This window comes from Sciurus vulgaris, assembly GCF_902686455.1.
Source record: "Sciurus vulgaris genome assembly, chromosome: 1".
Classification (NCBI taxonomy): Eukaryota; Metazoa; Chordata; class Mammalia; order Rodentia; family Sciuridae; genus Sciurus; species Sciurus vulgaris.
This window is the reverse complement of record NC_136461.1, coordinates 185,524,482-185,547,928: the sequence shown is the minus strand read 5'-3', so window position 1 is coordinate 185,547,928 and position 23,447 is coordinate 185,524,482. Positions and strand designations below refer to the sequence as shown.

Genomic DNA, 23,447 nt, shown 5'->3' with positions numbered 1-23,447 from the left:
ACAGTCCTGGTAGTGATTGAAGTCAACTAGATTATGTTGCCTCAGGTTACACAGTCAATGTTAGAATGAGATTTGGACCCAGATGCTGTGACTCCAGAGTCAAAGCTTTAATCACTGAGATCCTCTATAAAGAGACTTAAGGTAGGTCCAGCGACCTTTTGAGTATTTACCCTGGTCTTCAGTGATTTACTCAGGACACTAAGGAACATGAAAGAAGGTCAGAAAAAACAAAAACAAAAACAGTTCTGTGTGGTATAAAGAATTCTTCCTGTTCTCTCCTAAAAGTTATTGGAGTTGAGGACCACGAAGCTGAACAAAGGGAGTATAAACAAAGGGAGTATACTTTTAAGGAAATGTTCATGACAATATTAATTCATATGTTTGTTGCAATTTATCTTGAAACAGAATCAGAATTGATAATTATTTTCATTTGAAATTGCTTGTCATTAGAAACTGTGACTGTTGTAGTCTTTAAGTCTTTTATCAAATGGTAAAGAAATAACTCATTTGGGTACATATTTTATATTTTCAAACTTAATAATTGGATGAAATGAAGTTGATTTTTTTCAGAAGTTCACAAGAACCCCTTTATAATGCATTGCTTGAGAGACAAGTTTAACAGTTCAAAATTGGTATTGTTTTTTTGAAAACTAATTGCCAGCTTTGTTATTAGGATATAAGAAACACCAAGGTACTTGACATTATGAAGAATTATATATATTTCATTAATAAAGGGAAATAAATTACTATATGCTCTGAAGTCATACAAAGTTCTTAGTTTTGCCTTAAAAATCACATGCAAATTATAAAATAAAGTTTATTATTACTCATGCATGGAATGCTAAAATCTAAATGAAATTTAAAACATTACTTTTAGGTGACCTATAAAATTTACTGCTTTGATTTTCACCAGATCATTTACTTTTATCTATTTGTGGTAAACTATCTAAAGTTTTATCAAAGGCACCAGTAAAATGTAAGAAGATTATGGGTGAAATACTTTTGTTACAATATTCTCAGAAAACATTTCAACTAATACATAATTTTAGTGGTAATATATTGGCTAATTAATAGTTGACTGAGTTTTACTCTAGCATTTCTTATGTGACCATTGATATGCTTTTGCAATTATCATTTCAGGAACAACAATACCCCATCTTTTGAATAGTACATCTAATAATTTATATCTAAATTTTCAATCAGACATCAGTGTGTCTGCTGCAGGATTTCATCTTGAATACACAGGTAAAAATGAAATTGTGCAATTCAGGAAAGTTAAGGTCATGTTTGTATTAATTAAAAATAACTTTGAGAATATGGAAACTTCAGCAGCATTGTCAAAAGGAAATATTCACTCTTACAACTATTTTTGAAGTGTACCTTTAGTTAGATTGTAAAATTATATGGATACACTTCACAAGTGTTTTTTAATTGTGGTAAGAACAATTAATATGGTATTTACCCACTTAACAAAATTTTAAATGTGTCATGAATATTAACTATAATACCACAGATAGACAGCAGACCTCTCTAAAACTTATCTGGCATAACTGAAACCTTGTTGAACAGTGACTCCCATTTCCACCTCTCCCCCACTTCCCATCTCCTCACAACAACAAATCTCTGTTTCTATGGAGTTGATGGTTTTGATATGTCACATAAGTGGAATCATGAAGTACGGTGTTAGATTCTCACTATCAGTATACGAAGATTATGTAGTTTCACCAAATCCCACCAATTTCATGGTTTTGATTTACATTTCTATGATGATTGGTGATATTGGTATTTTTCATATATTCATCAGCAATTTGTCGGTTTTCTTTGGAGAAATATATGTATTTGAGTCCTTTTTCTATTTTCCATCAGATGATTTGTTTTCTTGCTGAGTTGTTTATGTTCCTTATTTAACTTGTTTACTGAACCTTTTCAGATAGATATTGGTTATATTTTCTCTAATTTTACAGGCTGTCTTTTCATTCTTGATTATTTTATTATATGTAAAGATTTAAAAATTTTTTTTTTGTTTCATGTAGTTCCACTTGTGTATTTTTGTTTTTGTTGACTGTGCTGTTGGTGATATCCAAGAAATCATTGCCAAGATGAGCTTCATTAATCTTTTCTCCTGTGTCTTCTAGGGGTTTTACAGTTCAAGGTGTTATATTTAAGCCATTAATCTATTTTGAGTTGATTTTTAAGTATATTATATCTAGAGTCCAATTTTATTCTTTCAAATGTGGATTTACAGTTTTTCAACAATATAATTAAAGACAATATTATTTCCCTAGTGTGTTTTCTTGGGACCCTTGTCAAAAATGAGTTGATTATACATGTGTGGATTTATTTCTGGGCTTTTTTATTCTGTTCCCTTGGTCTGTGTGTGTTTTTAAAAATTTGCATAAAATTGTCAGTGGCATTTTGATACAGATTGATTGTGCTGAACCTGAAGATTACATCATATAGTATGGACATTTCAACAATACTGTCTTCCAGTTCATGAACATGAATCTCCCTTAAATCTCCTTTTTTTGTGTCTTGTTTAATTTCTTTTGTCAGCTTTTTGATGCTTTAGCATATTAGTCTTTCAACTCCTTGGTGATATTTGTTTTGAAGTAATTCTATTTTATGCTACTGTAAATGGGATTATTTCCTTAACTTCCATTTTGGATTATTCATTTTTAATCTGTAAAATACATTTGATTTTGGTATGCTAATTTCATGTCTTGCAACTTCAGTGATTTATTTTTTAGTTTTAACAGATTTCTGTGGAGTCTTTATGGTTTTCTCTATATAGTATCATATAATCTGAAAAAAGGGATAATTTTACTTCTTGCTGTACAATTTGAATGTCTTTTACTTCTTTCTCTGGCCTAATTACTCTGGTCAGGTCTCAGAACAATGTTTAGTAGAAGTGACAGGAGTAGATATCCTTGTCATCTTCCTGATTATAGAAAAAGTTTTCAGTTTTTCACCATTGAGTATGATGTTAGCTGTGGATGTTTCACATATAGCCTTTATTATATTGAGATAAATTTCTCCTTTATCTACTTTGCTGGATTTTTAATCATGAAAATGTATTCAGTTTTATCAAATATTATTTATCAAATATTATAATTTGCATCAGTTTATTCTTTACTCTGTTAATTTGGTGTATCACATTTATTGATTTGTGTATTTTTAACCATTATTGAATCCCTCTGATAAATCTACTTGGTCATGGAATGTGATGCTTTTAATATGCTGTAAGACTCAGTTTGCAAGCATTTTGGGGGAACTTTTTGCATTCGTGTTCAGCAGGGGTATTTGCCTATAGTTTTCTTGTTTTGTGCTTTTCTAGTTTGACATTAGGCTAAGACTGACTTCAATAAATGAATTTGGAAGTGCTTCCTCCTCTGTAATTTTTTGGAAGAGTTTGAACATTGGCACAAATCTTTTAGATGTTTTATGGAATTCACCTGTGAAGCTCTAGACTTTGTTGGGAGGCACTCAATTATGGCTTTCATTTCCTTACCAGTTCTTGTTCTGTTAGGGTTTTCTATTTTCAATTCAGTCTTGGTGAGTTTTATATTTTAGTAACTTGTCCATTTTACTCAGTAATCCAATTTTTTGGTACATAATTTTTTACAGTAGCCTCCTATGGCTCTTCTTCATTTTTCCCTGTGGTATCAATTGTGATGTTTCCCTTTTCATTTTCAAATTATGAAAAAAGTAACAAGATTTTGTAGAAATTTGAAATTGGAATTAAATTGTCTTTTCTTTTTGGCATAGAAATATATATTGATAGTTCAACTTCCTGAAAAGAGTTTAGACACAAAATGGCTTAGTTTCTGTAATTAAATTCATTTTATGAGACATGTTGCTTCCTATGTACGTTTGTCCCAAGTATAAGTAGGTGATTATTTGGGTAATGTGTTTACTTGCTCTCTCCCTAGAACAGACATGAACTAAATAAAAAACTGCCAATAGCCAAGTTTCTGTTATTATAATAAATACCTGAGATAATCTGCTTATAAACAGTAATGTTCATATTGGCTCACAGTTTTGAAAGTAAACCCATTATATTTAAGTTCTGATGAGGTGTCAGATAGGGTTGATAGGGAATGTGTGGTGAAACAAAACTGTTTACTTCATGGCCAGGGAGCAAAGAAAGGAAAAGGAAGGGTCTGGACCTTATTATCTCTTTCGAGGTCATAATCTAATGACTTTCCACTGTTCTAGTTGTACTTCTTCAAGATTTCACCATTTTCCAATAAGCACTCAATGCTAAGGACCAAGCACTTACAGCATGGATCACTGGGGAACACCAAAGACCCAAACTGTAGCACAGGTTAACTGATTTGTGTGTGTGTTTTTGTTCCATAATATAGTTTATCATTCAGCTATTGCTAACCTCAGATAAAATAAATGAATTAATATAATGTCAATACATAACAAATCTGTAAAAGAAGATTCATTCATTCAACCAATGAATATTTTGAACATCTCTGTATGTTAGGCAATATTCTCAACACAGGACATGTGAAGATAAATATGTCACAGTATCTTATTAGGATTTATTTATTTGAAGAAATAACTGACTAATAAAACAAAGAAAACATAGTGCTATTCATGTAGTAATAGAGATATTTGTGGTAGAGTTCACAATAAATAATTAGTTCCATTTAGGAAGTTCAGGGAATAATTCAAACAAGAGGTAACTCTTGTGCCAAGTCTTAAAAAAAAAAAAAAAAAAAAAAACAAGCAGAAGGTTTACTGTTAGACCAAGAGGTGGGCATTTTCAGTAGAGGAAATTTCATGTTCAGACCAAGGTATGAAGTATGCCACGTTAGGAGACCTGCAACTACTTCAGTAGGACTGGCACATAAGACTCGAAGGGGCAGCAGGAATTAACTCAACTTATGAAGGCATAACGACTCCTGAAACCTATAGAGTGACATATCAGGAATTTGATTCTTAATAATTTTTCATAAAAAAAGAAATTTGAACTCATACTAATCAATAAATGATAGGTGTTGATAAAAGAGAATCACTTGCTTCAGAACAGAAAATTGTGAGTTTGACCATTCTTAAGGAAAAACAATGACTAGGGACTTTAACTGTCATCACTTTAGATCTTGGGAACCAACATCTTTGACCTAAAAGGCACATTAGATATAACTTAAGCATTTTTAATCATGATCAGTAATTTAGGAAGTAATGTTTAATGACTATGTGATTGACACTGATTAAAAGTATAGAGGAATTGGAAGATGAAAGAGAGAAATCTCTTTCCTAGTTGAATGAAAATTTATCACCTGAAATATTTTTCCCTTTACCTGTGATTGTTTATCCAATTATGATACAACTAGTTGTGATTAAACAATGAGTAATCAAGGAATCCCAATATGTCTAAATTACTTTTCTGAATCAAACTAAAAAAATGTAAGAAAAAACTTATCATTGGTAATAAGTGAGCATGAAAACAAATTATGCATCCAGATATTTTGTGTAGTTGCTGTAAATAAGATTGCCAGTTCTTCTAGTTGTCTAGAGGTTATTCAAAGGGAATGACTATGTTAGTTTTGAATTCACATTTGCTAATATAAGTGATCTCAAAGAGATGCTTGGGTTCAACTGATCCCTTGATATTTAAGAATCAATAGATGTTTGTTTTTACACAAGAGACCAAAAGGAAACAAAAACTAGGCATCATAATGAAGTACAGAGTTAATTAAAATTTTCACATGTAAGATGAAGATGATGGGCAAATATTTTAAGCATTGTGTTGATGGGCTTTACCTATGACATAAAAACATTTGCTGAATGTTCCCTTTTAATTGGAGCAAATTATTTAAAAAATTTTTTTTGTATTAAAGTAAATATAAGTAAAATGACAGTGTTACAAAAAGCCTGTAAAGATAAAAATAAAGATAATTTTAACAAGTCATAACTTAACAAATTAAAATATTGTCCTGTAGGCCATGACCTTTCTTTATGGACACATTAAATAAATGATTCAATAAATGGTATATTTGGAACATTGTCAAATTAAAATATTTCAGCTGCATGTGTTTTTTTATCAAAGTAAATGACTCTACAATCAAAATTATAAATACAAAAATGAAAGGACGTAGAGAAATAGATGAGAAAAAGAAAGTTGTAGGTCATGGGAAAAAAAGGAGTCAAATAGAATAGAGGGTTAATAAAAAGAGAAAACAGAAGAGAAAATGGTACAATTACTTGACAGTAGTGAAATCAGTGTCAGAAGATATCTATATTATTTTAAATTATTTAAAAGACTTGGGAATAGTTTTCATGTTCTCAAATCTATTTTATAATTAAAAAATTCATTAACAACATTTTCAAAATATTGAATTCAAATGCAAAAGAAAGGTGGGAGACTGAATAAGAAGATTTGAGGACTAAACATGGCTTTATAGAATTACAATGACTGATAAATTCTGCTCTGGTTCTTAAGGACAAACTTATAAAAGAAGCCATGACAGCATTTTTGGCTGCTTTATTAATAACAGATTGACTAGCAGTTAAAATGTGTTTGGTGGATCAAGTGCTGCATGGAGCAGCTGTGGTTTCGAGCAGTATCCAGCAGGGCAATCAGAAAAGCTGACTGCTCACTCAGTGCATACTCCAGAAATTCCGGAAAATTCAGTGCCCTCTACCAAAGCACAGTGGATTTTTTTTTTTTTTTTTTGGCAAATAATTCATTTGAAGTTTTAAAAATGTCAACTTCCCTTCATGGCAATGCATCAATTTTGTGTTAATTCATGAATCCACAGATTTGTTGAAGTATGTTATGTTTTCTGGATGAAGGAATTTTAAAGAACTAAGTTATGTATTAAGGAATCTTGCTTGAGATGCAAGTCTGTAAAAGAAAACACTTTTTTAAACATACATAATTGACACATAATAATTGTACATATTTATGTGGTACAGTGTGGTATTTCAACATGTGTGTACAAACTAATCATCAGGTCAAAGGTAACTGGTATATCCATCACCTCAAACATTTATCATTTATTTTTGCTAGAAACATTCAAGTCTCTCTACTAACTATTTTGAAATATACAATTAAATGTTGTCTGTCATAGTTCCCCAACTAGAGGATGTTAGAAGTTATTTATCCTACTCAGCTGCACCTTGGAAGCCATTGACCATCCTTTCTCTACCCACCCCCAACTCTTCCCACACTCTGTTGATCACTATTTTACTCAGTACTTCTGCATGATCAATTATTTTTAGCTTCCATATGTTGCCAAAATGACAACATTTGAATTTTTGTTCCATTGTGTATATATGCCACACTTTAATCTGACATCTAGGTTGACTGTATTTCTTGGCTACTGTGAATAGTGTTGTACACTGATTTTCTTTTGTTCTGTTTTGAATGTGAGGTGTCACCCAAAAACTCATGTGTGAGACAATGCGAGAAGGTTTAAAGAAGAAATGATTGGGTTATGAGAGCATTAATCCAGTCAGTGGTAACTGACGGCCAGTAGGTTATGGCTAGGGCGTTGGGTCACTGGGGAAATTCCTTTGGGGTTTGTAGTTTGTATCTGATGAGTGGAATTTCTCTCTCTCTGCTTCCTGATCATCATATGAGAGGCTTACCTCTGCCATACTCTTCTACCATGGTGTTCATTCTCACCTCAAGCCCTGAGAAATGGAGCCAGGTGTTTATGGACTGAGTGCTCTGCAACTGTGGGCCCTCAAATGAACTTTTTCTCCTCTCAAATTGTTCTTGTCAGGTTTTCTAGTCACAGCAGTGAAATATATGACTAAAACACATTTCCTTTGGGTATATACCCAGAAGAAGAATGGCTGGATCATATGGTAGTTCTATTTCTAGTTTTCTAAGGAATGTCTATATAATTTTTCATAATGGCTGTGCTAATTTACATTTGTACTCAAGGACTGTAAGAATTTTTAACAAATAACTAATTTTGGATACTTATATAAAGCAAAATGCTTGAACAATTGGATACTGGGAAAAATAATGTGTGTGAGTGGTGTGTGTTTTAGCTCTACTAACTTCTTTCTATGGAAGAGATACATATTTCATTGCACAACTTTGGTATTTCATTTGTGACAGTCTCTTAGATGAAAGTTCTGCCCACAGGGTAACATAAGGGAGGAATCATAATAGGGAAATAAGACTCTCATAATCACACTATGAATACCAGCAACAGATGCCGAAGACTTCAGTGTTTCCTATAAAAAAGAATAGACTTACTCTATTCCTAAAGGAGTATTTTAAATAGTAAAGGTTTCAGGAAACATGGCAGGTGTTTTTCCATCTTGGGAAATAGAATGTTGGCTGAGATTCTTCCCAGCAAGTATTTTATTTATCTGATTTTCCTACTTACTGGTAAAGTTTTAAGGAAAAAAAAAAAAAAAACTAGATTGTATGATGGCACAGTTGCTAGGCAGACAAACCCTGTTGTTTTATTTACTTACAAGGCAAATGTTGGCAAATAAGCCAGCTTTTATCTTTGAAGTGGTATTTTCCTCTTGAAATGATATTTTAACTTTAAAATCTTTTTTTAGATTCTATTATGATATTTATTTTTATTTAATTATTTATTTATCTTTTAATTTTTATAGACTGCATTTTGATTCATTACACAAACAGGGTACAACTTTTTGTTTCTGTGGTTGTGTACGATGTAGATTCATACCATTTGTGTAATCATACATGTACGTAGGGTAATGATGTCTGTTACATTCCATCATGTTTCATATCCCTGCCCCTTCCTTCCTTTCACTTCCCTCTATGTAATCTAAAGTTTCTCCATTCTCCTTGTAATACAATATACACAATGGAATATTTAACTTTGAAGTGTTTCTCCCTTATTATCATTTATGTCAGCAAAACTTCATGTTCCCTTTGCTCAACATATGTTCTCCATGCCTTGAAGATCTTGTTAATATTTCTTGATATGTGATTATTTCATATCATTTTCTTCCTATTGTCTGCTAAATAAAAGCAGTGTTCTTTAGCTTACTATACCAACAAAAAATTCCTATGCAATTTTCTCACAAGTGTTTTATAATATCCTTTCATTTAAATGAAGCAGTTACTTGTTTTTTAGAGCTGGCCTTCTTTTTGCCTCATCATTCTTATTCTTCCTTTTGCTAGCTGCAAGACTCTTAAATCTTATATCCTACCCCTGAATCTCAACCTGACTGAGCCAGTCAGCCCAGCCCAGAAATTTTTTCTTCTTTTTATGAATTCTGAATTCACCTTTTCAGTGCCTGTATACTTGTTCATTCAACAAACTATGAACACTTGTGGATTAGTCATTCATTGTTTACATTAGCAAACAGAAGAGACAAAGTACTCTTGTCCCTATGGATCTTAGAGTCTATCAGATGAACATGTGTAAATATAAATTTTTATAGAATGTACTTTGTAATATTTATATAATAAAACAATCTGCGTAATATTTCAAAAAGTACTGTGTCATAGAAAGAGCATAGATGGACAGTCAAAGGATCAGGAATGCTACAACTAAAAAAAGATCTGTTTTGCTCAGAGTAGAAACTATAGAGAAAGTGATATTTGAGCAAAAAATGGAAGTTGATGCAGGAATAAGACTTGCTAATAAGTAAAGAGAATGTGTAAGGGAAGTCAGAGCAAATACTGTAAAACGGACACATGAAGCACAAGGATGCAAAGGTAGTAGCCAGTGAGGTAAGAGATGGAAGGATAAGTGGGGGTCTTGTGGACCATCATTAAGAATTTTGATTTTGCTCCAATTGAAATAGGGAATCAATTAGGAAGAGTTCAGCCAAGTGATGACATGATCTGATTTACAAGGTACTGTCATGTTTTCCAATTATGAATGCTTAGGTAATGATTTTAATTAGCACCCTTAAATTATCTCTCTTAATGAATATTAATCTACTTTCAGGCTGTGTTTTGAACATCATTTATTTCCAATAGGGGCACAATACAATGTGTTACTATTTCTACATACATCCTCAAAGAATATTTGTTGAAAATTGAAAAACTAAAAAAAAAAAAAAAAAAAAAAAAGGCAATGTTCTTCTAAAGGAGTTTATCACTTTGCATAGTTGTGGACTGTGTCTTGGTTCTTAACACCCAGTACCAAAACATCTGACTGTCAGAAATCTAGTTGTACCACTGGTGGTATGTCATTAACAAAATAGAGAAAAACATAGCTAGAAAAAGGAAGAAGGGAGTAGAGCATGTCTACTAGAGAGAATTCTAGTAGAATCTTCTGTTAATTGTCTTTTGAGGATGAAACATTGAACTTAGGAAATTTAATTTTTTTTCATATGAAGGAAGTTTTTGTAAAACTTTTTTTTTTTCAAGCACTCAAGTAAATCTATCTAAATGCTTGCACTTTTAAAGAAAGATTTATGTACAACTGAATCAAATGCTTTCATATTTATTTTTCTTTAAAATAATTGAAACAAGGATAACTATTTTACTAATATGATAAGTATAAATTTCAGGGGCTCATGTTGGCTTGCCTGTTTATGATGTCTTTTAACATGTGATGCTTCCACATTTCAAGCAGTTATTTGTATCAGAACATTATCAAATGTATTTGAATCACTGCTTAGGTTCCTCAATACTGGCAAAAAGTACCTCCATCATCATTATTATAATCATAAATATGAGGATTACATCACCATCATACCATCACCATTTTCTTATCAAAAAATTAAAATTTTTAAGTACTCTGTATGTGTCAAGCAGTGTCAAATGCAATCTTAGACATATTTTATTTCATTTTTCCCTGTAATGATGAGTCAAATATTATTTTTAACACTCTTTTCCAGATAGTAAAACTTAAATTTAGACACAGAAACAGACATTTTCAAAGTTAGCAAGTGTAAAAGTGTATTTCAGATTATTTTATTCCAGAGCAAGTGGTTCAAATCAGCATATTGTAGCTCTCCTTTCAGCTTTCTTCCATAATTTTCTATCTTCATTGTGTTAATTTTTCATTGCTGTGACCAAAATACCTGACAAAAAGAAATTAGAGAAGGAAAATTTATTCGGGGCTAATAATTTCAGAGATTCAGTCTATGCTTGACTGACTCTACTAATCTGGGCCCAAAGTGAGGCAGAACAGTGTAGTAGAGGAGTGCTTCTCTGTTCATGGCAACCAGGAAGCAGAGAGAGAAAGAGAGTGAAAGGATTCACAGGGAAAATGAATCCTTCCAGGGTCATGTCTCTGGTGACCCACCTCCTCTTACTGGACCCAGCCCACCTAGAGTTCAAACTAGGATGGACTGACTATATTACAACCCTCATAATCAAATCATTTCACCTCTGAATATTTTTGCATTAACAAGAGCTTTGGGAGGAAGCCTCATATCCAAACCATAAGATCCATGTTGCTTCCCAAATATAAGAACAACCCATTTGTTTACTCATAAAATATCTGTTGAGCACGTACTTAATACAAGGTCCATAGTTGCAGAATGGTGTAAGTATTGTTAATATGTTCGTGCAAGTTGACTTTTCCTAGATAGTTGTATATTGTAATCATTTTAAAATCTTAGAGCAACTACAGATAATAAGATCTCATACCAGAATATGAAGTCAGTTTTCTGGGATTCGATCAAGTACTTGCATTTTCACCAAGCTTTTAAAGTTACTTTCCCAGTTATGAAATTATAAGGATATCCTGTATAATTTAGGTGATGCACAAGAAGATGGCTATCATATCTGTAGGGATTCCTGGTGCTGAAGTTAGGGAAGACTTCACTGAATGACTGATAACATCTTTCTGGCAGATGAGAATTAAATGATACAAATGGATAGAGCTTTTCATTTGAATGGACCTCCTGGAATGTAAATAAGAAATTGATATAGGAGCATTTATTCTGGAATCAGATTCAGGTTTTTGTCTTGCCACTGCCACGTGACAGTCAAAAATTCCAGAGGTTTCCTAAAATCTTACTGCCCACATCATTTAATGGCATTCTAATGTGAAAGATTATTTTAGAATTAAATGAGATTACCCATGTAAGTGTTTATTGCAGTCAGGTGTGTAGTAAACCCTCAATAAATGACCCTTTTTGCTTAGAAGAACCTATATAGCTGTACTAGTCCAATATATTTTAAGTGATGGAAAATTATTTCCTCTTCTAGAAAGAATAGACCCACTGAAGGGTTTTGGTGTGGAGACCAACATAAGTTTTGAATTTTTAAAAGGCTCTTTTATTTTGTAAAGGGGAGAATACATTTTTTAATTCTTTTTTTTTTTTTTTTTTGCATTTCTTCAGTTGACATTTATTGAGTACTGACCATTTTGGGAGAAAAAAAAGATGAATGGGAGAAAGACCCAGACTTGGCAAGGCCCCTAGGGCCTAGTATATGCATTTCGTCTCAGTAGTTCCTGAGACTTGCTTTGCACAGATGTTTATGGTCTTTGTTGTGGGATATACAAAGAACATCCTGAAGTTATTAGCAACACCCCAAGGTCGTCTATCACCTGTCCTATACACAGGTGGCAAATATATAACCAACTCTGGGATGGGGGTGCAGAGCGGGCCTAATTTGCAGCATTTGCCTATTTCCATGGTGCAAATACTCCCATCATGGCCCATTTCAAGCTACTGACATGATGTCATTTTTTAATTCTTAAGTATTGATTTAAATAAATCAAGACCAACATAAGTACTTAATTATTTAATTGTAATAATTGAATCTCACACCTTGTAGTGGAATCTAGGAAGTAAAACCATTTCTTAATTTAACTAATGTTAATACTGGTGTAGATGTAGTCTATAAAGATGGATATGTGTGTGGAAGGTGAATATGGTGCTAACTGCAAAGTGAAAATAAATGGCAAGTAACATATTATGTACATGTGTATTTTTTATCATTTATAGTCAGTCTGTTTAAATTATGTTCTTTTAGAGCTTATACCTCTTCCACAAATAAACTGAATCAGAAAATATTTCTACCTTACAGATTCTAAAACGAGCCGTAGACATACATTTCTCAATCTGTAACTTTATTCCAATTACTATCTTCTGAAACCTTGATTTTTTTGCAGATTTTATTCTACAAATTCAGGTAATTAACAAACAGATAGATAATATTAGTGGAAAGATTAAGAAGAGCCAGTTTCGCTTTTTGTAAGCAACAAAGGGGATATTGAAGAGAAAGAAGGCGTGTAGGATGTGAAATCCTACTGGCCTGATAACCTTGGGAGAAATAAGGAAAACTGAAGCACATAAACCAGAGTTTGGGGATACATTTCTCTCTGTTCAACAGAGATAAGCCGAAATGTTAGGAGGGCTTGATTAGTATTTGTTTTTTTTTTTTTCCTGACATTGGTTATCCTGAGTTGACATAAAGCTACATTTTTTTTTTTTTTTTGTACTGGAAATGTGTGATGGTTATTCATTCCTATGAACAGATGTAGCTGGACAGAGTTAATAAATTTATCCAAGATTTATCTTGTGTAAAGTATTGAATTTTTCTGTTTCCTGATCCACAATAACACTGGCAGATGGAAATCAATTGTTGGAATGACAATCTGTGTTTTCTGTTTTTGTTACTTCTTTTTTTCTTTTATCAAATGTGCTTCTGGTTGTAATGTTATATCTTAAATAATCATAATTTATTTCAAAGAACAATATTCTTAGTTCATGGGTTGCCATTAAATATATCAATTGTTAAGACGCTTCCACACTCAGATTTGGTAAAGCCTCAGCTTCAATAGTCTGAGACTGGACTTTTGGATGATTGTAACATGCATATGTCATAGTAATATTGTTCCTTTAAATTTATTGAGACATATACTTAAATAAAACTAATGTAAACCCAGAGGGATTTGCAGCATCTATAAATCAATGAACAGAGTTCTATTGTGAACTCGTAAAATGTATTTATTTTGAAGGGGGAAACTATATGTGGTAATAACACGAATTTGCAAGGCCCTTTGAGAAACTTTAGAGGTCCTTAGTGATCTCAGGACATAAGTCTCTGAGGAAGATAAACATATATGTTACATAATAGACAGATTTTTCTCTCCCCTACACATCTGAATATACTAATGATGTTTGCCACAAGTAATTTTTGTTTACATTTTGGAAAAACTCGGGTGGTATGAAGGCATCTTTCCATCCCACACAATGTTAACCAGGCTACTTATATAAAACCATCAAAATGGTCACAAAATAATAAAAGTCCAGAAATTTATCTATTTGACTCTCTTATAGTTAAATATTTGATTCAGGAGAACCATTTTTTTACTGTTTTCCATCCTCAAGCAATATGCTTAAGAGATAACGAATTAGGTTTTAACGAGGTTGCTTTTATAATTGCTAAAAATGGTCTCCTCCCATGGGCTAATGACATCATTGATTATTTGAGGAAAATTAGGGATTTTAAGATTAATTATATTTTTTCCTTACACTAATTGTTTTAACTAGATTATGCACATCAACATCTCACAAAATATTAAATGTAGAATACCTCCTGCCCAAATTAAATTATTAGTGTTTGTCAATTCTAATTCCAATTGCTATTAATTCATAATATATTGCATACAAGTCCAATTAATCTCTCTAAACATATAGAACTCCTTAACCCTAAAAAGTCCCTGCAGATGATCCAATTTATTTTCTCTTTTCTTTTGATTAATTTCCTGATCTTCTCATTGTCTATGCACCTCTTTTTGTTGATGACACAAGATAATTTTAGACTATATAAATTTATTTTCTGTAAGCATTATGCTTTTGTCTTCATACACTTTCCTAGATCTATCTTGAGATAATAACACTGCTTCAGGTCCCCTTGATTTTGTTGTAGCAAAGTCAATAACATTTTAGCTGCATGTAGAAATAAACTTCTCATTTTGAGTCAGTCAAAGATCAAAGGTACTTAAATTGTTGGCACTTTATGTAAATCATCCTGTATTTTCTGTATCTGAATATTCCTAGAGTATTTGTGTGAAACTTCTTGATATTAAACAGAAATATTCCCTTCATGATAGTAAGAAAATATTCTTAAACAGTTATGTATCTAGAATTCAAACTTAAAACCTTACTTTCATGTCTTTAATAATAATATTAATTAATAATAATATTAGTTAATAATAATATTAGTTAACATTTATTGAGTTTTTCTCATATCCCTGGGACAATTTTAAGTATTGTGCATATATTGCTTAGGTATCACAGTATGACAGTGAAGTCTGTATTTTCTCATCCCAGTTTATAAAGGAACTTAAGCATCAAAAATATGTTAGAAATTGCAAACAAACAGACATAAAACCCCATACATGCAATCAGTAGAGCCAAGATGTATATAAGAGGTTAGACTTAACTCTGAATACCTGCTTCAGTTAGACTCAGAAGGAATGTACAACTCTGTGCTTTAGTTAAGATTGTAAGACTATTTACAATCTATTTTCTTCTTCCTTTTCCAGCTGCATTTCTTATTACCTCCCCTATAACATTACAATGTGTTTGTGGGGAAATCATTTCCTCTATTTTCCAAACAAGGAAAAGATAAAAAGCCTCTTACAGTTCCATTCATTTAACACACTACATCTCTGCCTGAACATCACACACACCTTCACCCTTGGTATAATGAATTAATAAAAAAACATTTTTTCAGTACTCAATATGGGTTACTCCTTATGAAACAATTATTTGAACAAAGGCTAATCTTCATTTGTTCCATTACATTCTAACCATTTGTTAAACCAATCCTCTCTCCTGGTCCATCAAGAGTTTCTTTAGCATATGACTGCTTTTGCAGGTAGTTTCATTTCCAGCAAGTCACCTGAGGCAGAGTACACAATAGGTGCTAGTTACTTGTTTAATGAATAAATGAATTGTGTCTATAGGTCATGAGTATATTAACATTTTCCTTTAACATAGTATTATTTTATAAATTAGAATTTGTTTCTTTTTCTTTTTCTTTCTTTCTTTTTTTTTTTTTTTTTTTTTGTACTGGAGAAAAGTCATAGGCATTACAAGTGTGTGCCACCATGCTGGGCAGTATATGGTAAAATTTGATAAACAGTATCTATTACTGAATACACAATTATTCTGAGTAATTTCATAAACATTAGTTAAAGTAAACATGAGTAAATAAGAAATCATTAAGGATTAAGGTAAGTCCAAGCAGAGCCTGTCCACAACATGTTCCCAAACCACTGCTGCCCATCAGTGACTAGTAAAGGTCAGAATTGTTCCTTCCAAAAGAAACTTACCCACAAATGTTCATCGTATTACAGGTTATATGAGAAATAATATTTGTATTTGATGAATATTTGTTTAGTAGATTAATTAATTCTGAGGCACATTATGCCAGAATAAAATCTGCAGTTAATAATGCTATTTTATGTAAATCTTCATACCTGTAGTCCAATTATATTGAATTCAACCTTTGATTATCATGAATGTCTACATTAGTTGCAAACATTATAATTCCAGGGTATATTTAAAAATCCCTCAAAAGCAACATAAAGATGAAAGAAATGTTTTTCAAAATATTCATTACTTAGAAAAAAGTTTAAAATTGGATACCTGAAATATATTTAGAATAGTTTCTTTTAAATGCCACTAAAACACTGTCCTGTGAAAAGACTCATGTTTTGCTTCTCCTGCCTTTCTCACATAGATGGAAAACCAGTAGTTTTATCTTCATGTTTTATAGATGTATACATAGTGTGTCAAGTAAAATTAATGAATGTAAGATCAGATGGAGGTAACCAAAGAACAGGTAGGCCAGGTGTAATTAAAAAAAGAACAGGTAGGCCAGATGTAATTAAAAAAAGAATTTTATTGGAATGGTTCCCGGGTGAGGTTCACAGGTCTTCCCGGGTGAGGGCCGGGGAAGTCTTGCTGTAGCTCCGGCGGGCCTGCATTTTTGTAGTCCAGCATAGGCAGGGGAAGGCTTGAGGATTTAATGTCCTCCTGGGGTTGGCTGGAGACCCTGCAGGGACTCGTGTCCTTCTAGGATTGGCAGGGAACTCCGCTGATTGATGGGCAGTTGCGAGATGCCATTAGGATTTGTCTGTCAGCTCCCTATTGGTTCTTCCCGGTGCATGCCTGGGCTGCCTGATGCCCTGTCCCCATCCAGCCACCTCAGACCGCCCTAACAATGAATGCTTTTTTTCTTTAACAAAACAATCTTACTGGTGATCTTGGAAGTAATTAATTTATGTTCCCCTCCCAGTCTTTCTACATCTATGTATTAAAGACTCATACAAAATCATTATGCAATTACTAAGAAATATAAATACAATGATCTACTAAGAACACATAGACACACACCCATACAGAATTACCAAGTGGTATCATAAGCACAAATTTGCAGAGGTGGGAGGCAGGAAGCACACCTCATATCAGCAAGCTTTTAGTTATTCAGCTATGGAGTCAAACACCTGATGTGGCTAATTTTCAGGGTAGAAAAATTTCTATGGGCTAAAGCAAGGGTCTGAGTTTTATAAGCTTCATTTAGGGTGGGACAGAAAGGTAGTTCCTGAGTTTCCTTGTTTTGGGGTCAACTGATCCATTATGGTGGGACAGGAGTATGGATAGGGAATTTCCTGGGGTTTATTGTATTGGGGTGGTTGGCTGACTCATTAGAGTGGGGCATAAGGTGTCAGCCTGTTGCGAGTTCCTTTTGTGTTCCTTTTTGTGTTCTTCCCTTTTTCCCTTTCTGCCTTACCTCTGGCTGAGGCCAGATCTTTGAAATGACAAAAGCTTCAATCTTACCCCAGACAAGGCGAGTGGGAGAACAACTGCAGGTAGGGAAAATGTCCTGGGACCTATTTTCTACATCCTTCAGATATAATTAACTCAAGATTGATTTTCTTGTGAATAGAATTGGAAAGAAAAATTTCAGTTACAAATAAATATTGGTAATGTGAAATCAAGAGAATTTAATAAATTGTCAGCCAGGGTAACTGACTACAATAATTTGATAGCAGACATAACTACAATTTTTGATTTGAATATGTCCCTGGATCAATTTCTGTTTGTTTTGGCTACAACAGATTAGTTGATCCAATCACATTAAAAAAGATTTGCTCAGAGACCATCATTGAATGCCAAAGACATAATTTTACAATATTTACACTCATGAAGCTTAAAATGGCTCAGTATTTTGATCACTATTATTAAGCAGACTAGCCTTGCTTAAATGGAAGAGAAGCCCATACAAATGTACAATTTTTTAAAAAAAAAAATCCTTTTCTTGTTGATCCTATAAATATCCTGCTGATTTTATCAATTAAGTGAAAATAATTCTTAAAAAAGGGTATTATTAGTTAATATTTAACCACTCAGTTTTATTTGTGCAAATAAAAGGTGGATATATAATTTGAACTGCAGAATTTTCAGATATTTCACTTTGACTTTCTTTAATGCCCATAAACAATTGTTGCCACAAAACAAAAAATGAGGAAGGTCATCAACATATCACTGCTATGACTTATCTTGTAATCTGATTAATTTACGTTCTTCATTGAAACAATCATGTTCAATAGAGATTAGCTAGTCCGACTCAGTCTCTATTGGAAAAATAGGAGGAATCATGTACTTGTAGTCCCAAATTTTCTTCTAGTAGTTATTTCATTTAATTGATATTATTTTATTATGTAAAAAAGTCATTCAAGTTATAGAAAATCTGGAAATGCAAGAAAATACAAGAGCATACAAACCATCAATAATTTTATCATCAAGAATCATTGCCACCACTACTTGGAACATTTCCTTTTGGTTATTCATTTTCTTTATGAATATATGCATGTTAAGACTTTTAAACATTCAAAATTTCTATTACATAATTTATAGAGCTTTGTATCAATTTTTAACGCTAAAACTTGTACAAACATCTCACCATGTTCTTATGAATTATCTAAAAGACTTGTGTTAAAATGGGTATCTCAATGTCCTCTTCTGCATTGCTGGCACATAGTTTTATTTATCCTATTCCCAGAGAAGGAAATCACTGCTGCTGGATAGTGATAGTTTTCTATATATATGAACTTGAATGGAGTACTTTGTAAAAAAGAAGAGAAATGAATTTGTACAAAATTTGATTTTTTCAGTAAGAATGACTATTCAAATGACCTTAATGTTAAAGAGTAATATATTTACAGTTTAAGACTCACAAGGAACTAAGAATGTAACAAAGGAGGTACAAATCCTAGCAGTAATCAGAAGAATTCATTGTGTGAGGCCTGTTAATGGGTTTAAATGAGATTAAAACAAATCGAAGACAATTTCTATCTCTTCTTGGATTAAAAAAAAAAAAAAAGCTGGTTGGGGAAGTAAGAGTTAAACCCATGATATTAAAAGTAAGTAATGATTTAATGGCAACCATCTATTTCTAGGTGCATATATTCAAGATGGTAAAAAACAATCAGGAAATATAGAACTTAATGCATACTTAGAGGTTTAACTAATTAAGGTACTGGGCATTGGAATTCCAGTTTTCAGGTTCCCCTTCTCTCATTCAAACTGCCTCAAATGTATTCCCAGATGTCAATGTTACTCCTGCTCTGTACTGCCTTACTTTCTAATAGTATAATTCGATTAAGTCACTGCTTTTATGTCATTTCTGTCCTTAAGTGTAACACAATTAAAGGTACTTGGAATACTGCGTTATTAAAGTGTTTTCCTATTTCAGAATTAGATATTTATATTTATTAATCAAAATATGAATTGACTTTCTTTCTTATACTGTTCTTTCATGTTAGTAGGATTTGTTGAATACCTCCTTAAGATGTTGTGCTCTAAACTGTCCTTCTAGAGCTTCCATCCATACAACAGCAATAAACATTAAACAACTAATTGTACAATTATTTATTCATTATCAGGAAATATAGAAGGCAGCACGATGAGACCAGAAAAATAACTTGCAAGGAGTGAAGGAATATATAAGGCATTGTCATACTAAAGAATTTTAGGATGAGTTTTTAATGCATCTTAATGAAATATATCAGTATATAAAGATTTTTGAATGGGGAAATTTCTTCTAACTCACAACTGCACATTAGATTAGCTTCAAATGTAGCTCTCTTTCCATTCCTTGTGGTGCTAGGGATGTAACTCAGAACCTCATATATGCTAGGCAAATTATACTCCCAACTCCCTTTCTAAAATAGTTGTCTTATTTTCTTTTAGTTTTTTTTTTTTTTTTTTTTTTTTTTTTTTATTGATTGATTGCTTGATTTTGAGAACAGGGTCTCCTTATATTGCATAGGCACACCTTGAAATCCTGAATTGAAGTGATCCATCTGTTTCTGCCTCCCAAGTAACTGGGGCCACAGGGATGTGCTATAGTCTTTGACTTAATTTCATTTTATTCTCATAATAAATTTTCCTTTACCATTTGGTGATTTTCTTTTAGAAATTTTTATTTTATTTTCAGGAATTTTTTTTTTTCCAGTAGCAGACAACTAGACCTGGAGTTAAAAACAAATTTAAATATAATCACAGGACTATTTGATGGTTGGTGTTATAAAAGTTCAAAAGATGTAGTTTTATAATGGACTTCAAATGTACATTTCAGTTGAATCTTGTTAACACAGAAAGTTATCAATGTAAAATCTACTTTGATATAACACAAGTACTTAATTTTGGCAACTTTTGCATACTGTCTTCTGCTTTTGAAAATTATTTAGATTAATATCATTGTATGTTCTTAGCAATTGGTTTGGATTCTTGTCCTGAGCCACAAACTCCTAGCAGTGGAATTAAAATTGGAGACAGATATATGGTTGGTGATGTGGTATCCTTCCAGTGTGATCAAGGTTATTCTCTTCAGGTAAATCTATTTTTAAATTGTAGTTTTGATTTTCATTGTCCTTTCAGACTAGTTTAACAGATCAATGATTGATAATTCACAGGCTTTACAACAATCTTGATCCTGGGTTGTTTAGTTTAGCCTTAAGCTAGAGTGTTCAATTTATTAGTAAAATACATGCATGAGAAAAATTGCTGGAATAAACTACATTTGTTTTGTGTTTGTTTGATATTGTGGAAGTGATCCAAAAGAGACTTATGAATCAAAATTAGTATTTACCTTACTTCTGTCTCTATTTAGGTAGGATTGTGAGAATTAAACTTCTGATACTTAGAATTTGAAAATAAAATGAAGTACTACTTAAAGTCTTAAATGAAACTTCCATGATAATAAATTCTTCAAATTAGTGAAAATCTACTACAAATACATTCTGCTAATCTGCTTTTGTGTACGTGTATTGATCCTCTTTGGAAGGATTTTTGGAGGTCTCAAGTTTATTGTCTCATAAAAATCTCTGTAAAGACTAAACCTGTTAAGAAATTATTCTTAAAAAACAGAAAAGGAGAAATATTTCATAAATTAAGTATACAAATTTCTTAGACAACGCAAAATTACAAATTAATTATTTTTAGTCTTTAAGACTATATCACAAATGATTATTCTCAGAAGTGTGGTCAGATTTAGAAATGTAATCAGATTATTTTAGACTTTATTTTTTAATATAAAATTTAATATACTTTGACCTGTTTTAATATTTTTAGAGAAGAACCTTACAGTAATACCTAGTCTATCTCACCTTGAATATTATAGCAGCTTATTGTAAACCACTATGTAAAGGGCCCTTTCAGTTGTGTACTCATTGCTCTAACTTAGTAGAATATTTTTTGGTAGAAAAATATTAAAGCTACATTCTAGTGTGATATGAAGCCTTAGTTTTTTTCCCAAGATCATACAGTTATTTTTTACTTCTTATCACTAAAACATATAACTACCTTTTTTATTTTAAGTCATACTGGGGTTTCCAGTAAAAATCAAACTATGTAAAAAATGACAATATGTATCTACACTTTTATTTTCATAATAATCATTCACTATAATGCATTTTATTTGGACTTTTTATAAATGTATACTGAGCTGCATTGTCTTGTTTATGCAGGGTCATTCTCATATTACATGTATGCCTGGACCAGTAAGAAGATGGAATTATCCAATCCCAATTTGTTTGGGTAAGTTAAAAGACTATAAATTATTTATAATTTTCATATAATTTTAAATACATACTCTCTATATCATGTTCAAACACAGTTTTCCTTTTCCTACCTTTATGGAAATGATATTTTGAAATAAGTGTTTCATTACTTTAAGGTTTTAAACTTACAATTTTTAACCTTAAATTTCTATATTAACAGATGAGTTAAAATTGTAGAAACTGAATTTGTGTTTTTTTATTATTTGTATGGGATTTTCTCAAAGTGACATGATAGGAATACCTATAATATGTCAAAAAATAAGTAAAAACCCTATTGCTTACTATTGAGCCAGAAAAATAAGGAATCTGAAGAATCTTTCAAAGGGCACATGATATCCCCTGAGATGTAGTCACCAGTGACAGACAATATAGAGTATGTCAAAAAGGAACTTGGGGACTTTGAAAGAATAGTCCCAATTTTTTGACATAAATTAATTATACTTCCAAATTATTTCTATCCACCCTTTACTTTCTTATCTTTTTCTCATTTTTGGTAGCTTTGTGCAACCATTAATATATTGGGCTTCACAGAATATGAAAAACAAATGTGATGTATGGATTCCTACCTTTAAAATATAATTTACCATCTGGAGTGGTAGAAATAAATGAAACTAGTTTAAAACAGAATAATTAGTGTTAAATGATTCCATTGACTGCATTGACTGCACTATAGAATTTCAGAAGAGGGAGAAAAGTGACTGAAATCATAGGAAAACTGCCAAAAGTTTCACATAGAGTTTTTTAGCTAAACATAATTAAGATACATGGAAGAAAAAGATAACTCTTTCTGGGTAGGAAAAAAAGGGTACAAGCAAAAGAATTTGCAGGACTTATAGTTACCTCTTGAGTCTTCTCACAGTCTTTCTGTGCACTTACTGTGTCGATGTCTCTTCCTGTTCTATTAAGAACAGTCCTATAGAATTGGCCTCATTCAACATTAATTACCTCCCTAACGGCCATGTTTTCAAAAAAAGTCACACTGGGGTTAATTAGGACTTCACCATATGAATTTAGCCTATAATATCTATGACACTATGTGCAATTCTATGTGGAAAGTGTTGGAAAATTATATTTAAGAGTAACTGTTTTTAAATGGCAAAAGATATGGAAAGCCCTCAGACTTAGGATGAATGATATTTTTAAAGGAAATATTTTTAGGTGTTAGATACAATTTACATATGTTATACTGTGCCAATTAAAAACTACATATATAAATATAGCTCCTTATTGTGATCCTTTGTATGCCAAGTTGATGTTGATTGAAAATGTTAGTATACTGTGTAAAAGAGTGTTGTGTGTGTGTGCATTAAGTATAAAAATGGGCATTATAGAAGTGCAAAGAACAAAATAAGTAATATGTTTATTTTTCTGATATGAGAAACCAAGAGTTCTGTTTTTTTGTTCATTACTCAACCCTATCATCTACAATGGTTCTCTTCT

The 23,447-nt window shown here is 32.0% G+C and overlaps 1 protein-coding gene across 2 annotated transcripts in view; it reads left to right on the top strand.

Moving 5' to 3' along the window:
• The window catches only part of CSMD3 (CUB and Sushi multiple domains 3), a 1,211,679-nt gene that overhangs the window by 1,084,159 nt on the left and 104,073 nt on the right, over positions 1–23,447 (top strand). For both annotated transcript variants that reach the window (XM_079134049.1, XM_079134050.1), the window contains 3 exons: positions 1,141–1,245; positions 20,661–20,779; positions 21,915–21,984. In XM_079134049.1, coding sequence (XP_078990175.1) covers positions 1,141–1,245; positions 20,661–20,779; positions 21,915–21,984 — 294 coding nt within the window. The remainder of the gene's footprint in view (positions 1–1,140; positions 1,246–20,660; positions 20,780–21,914; positions 21,985–23,447) is intronic.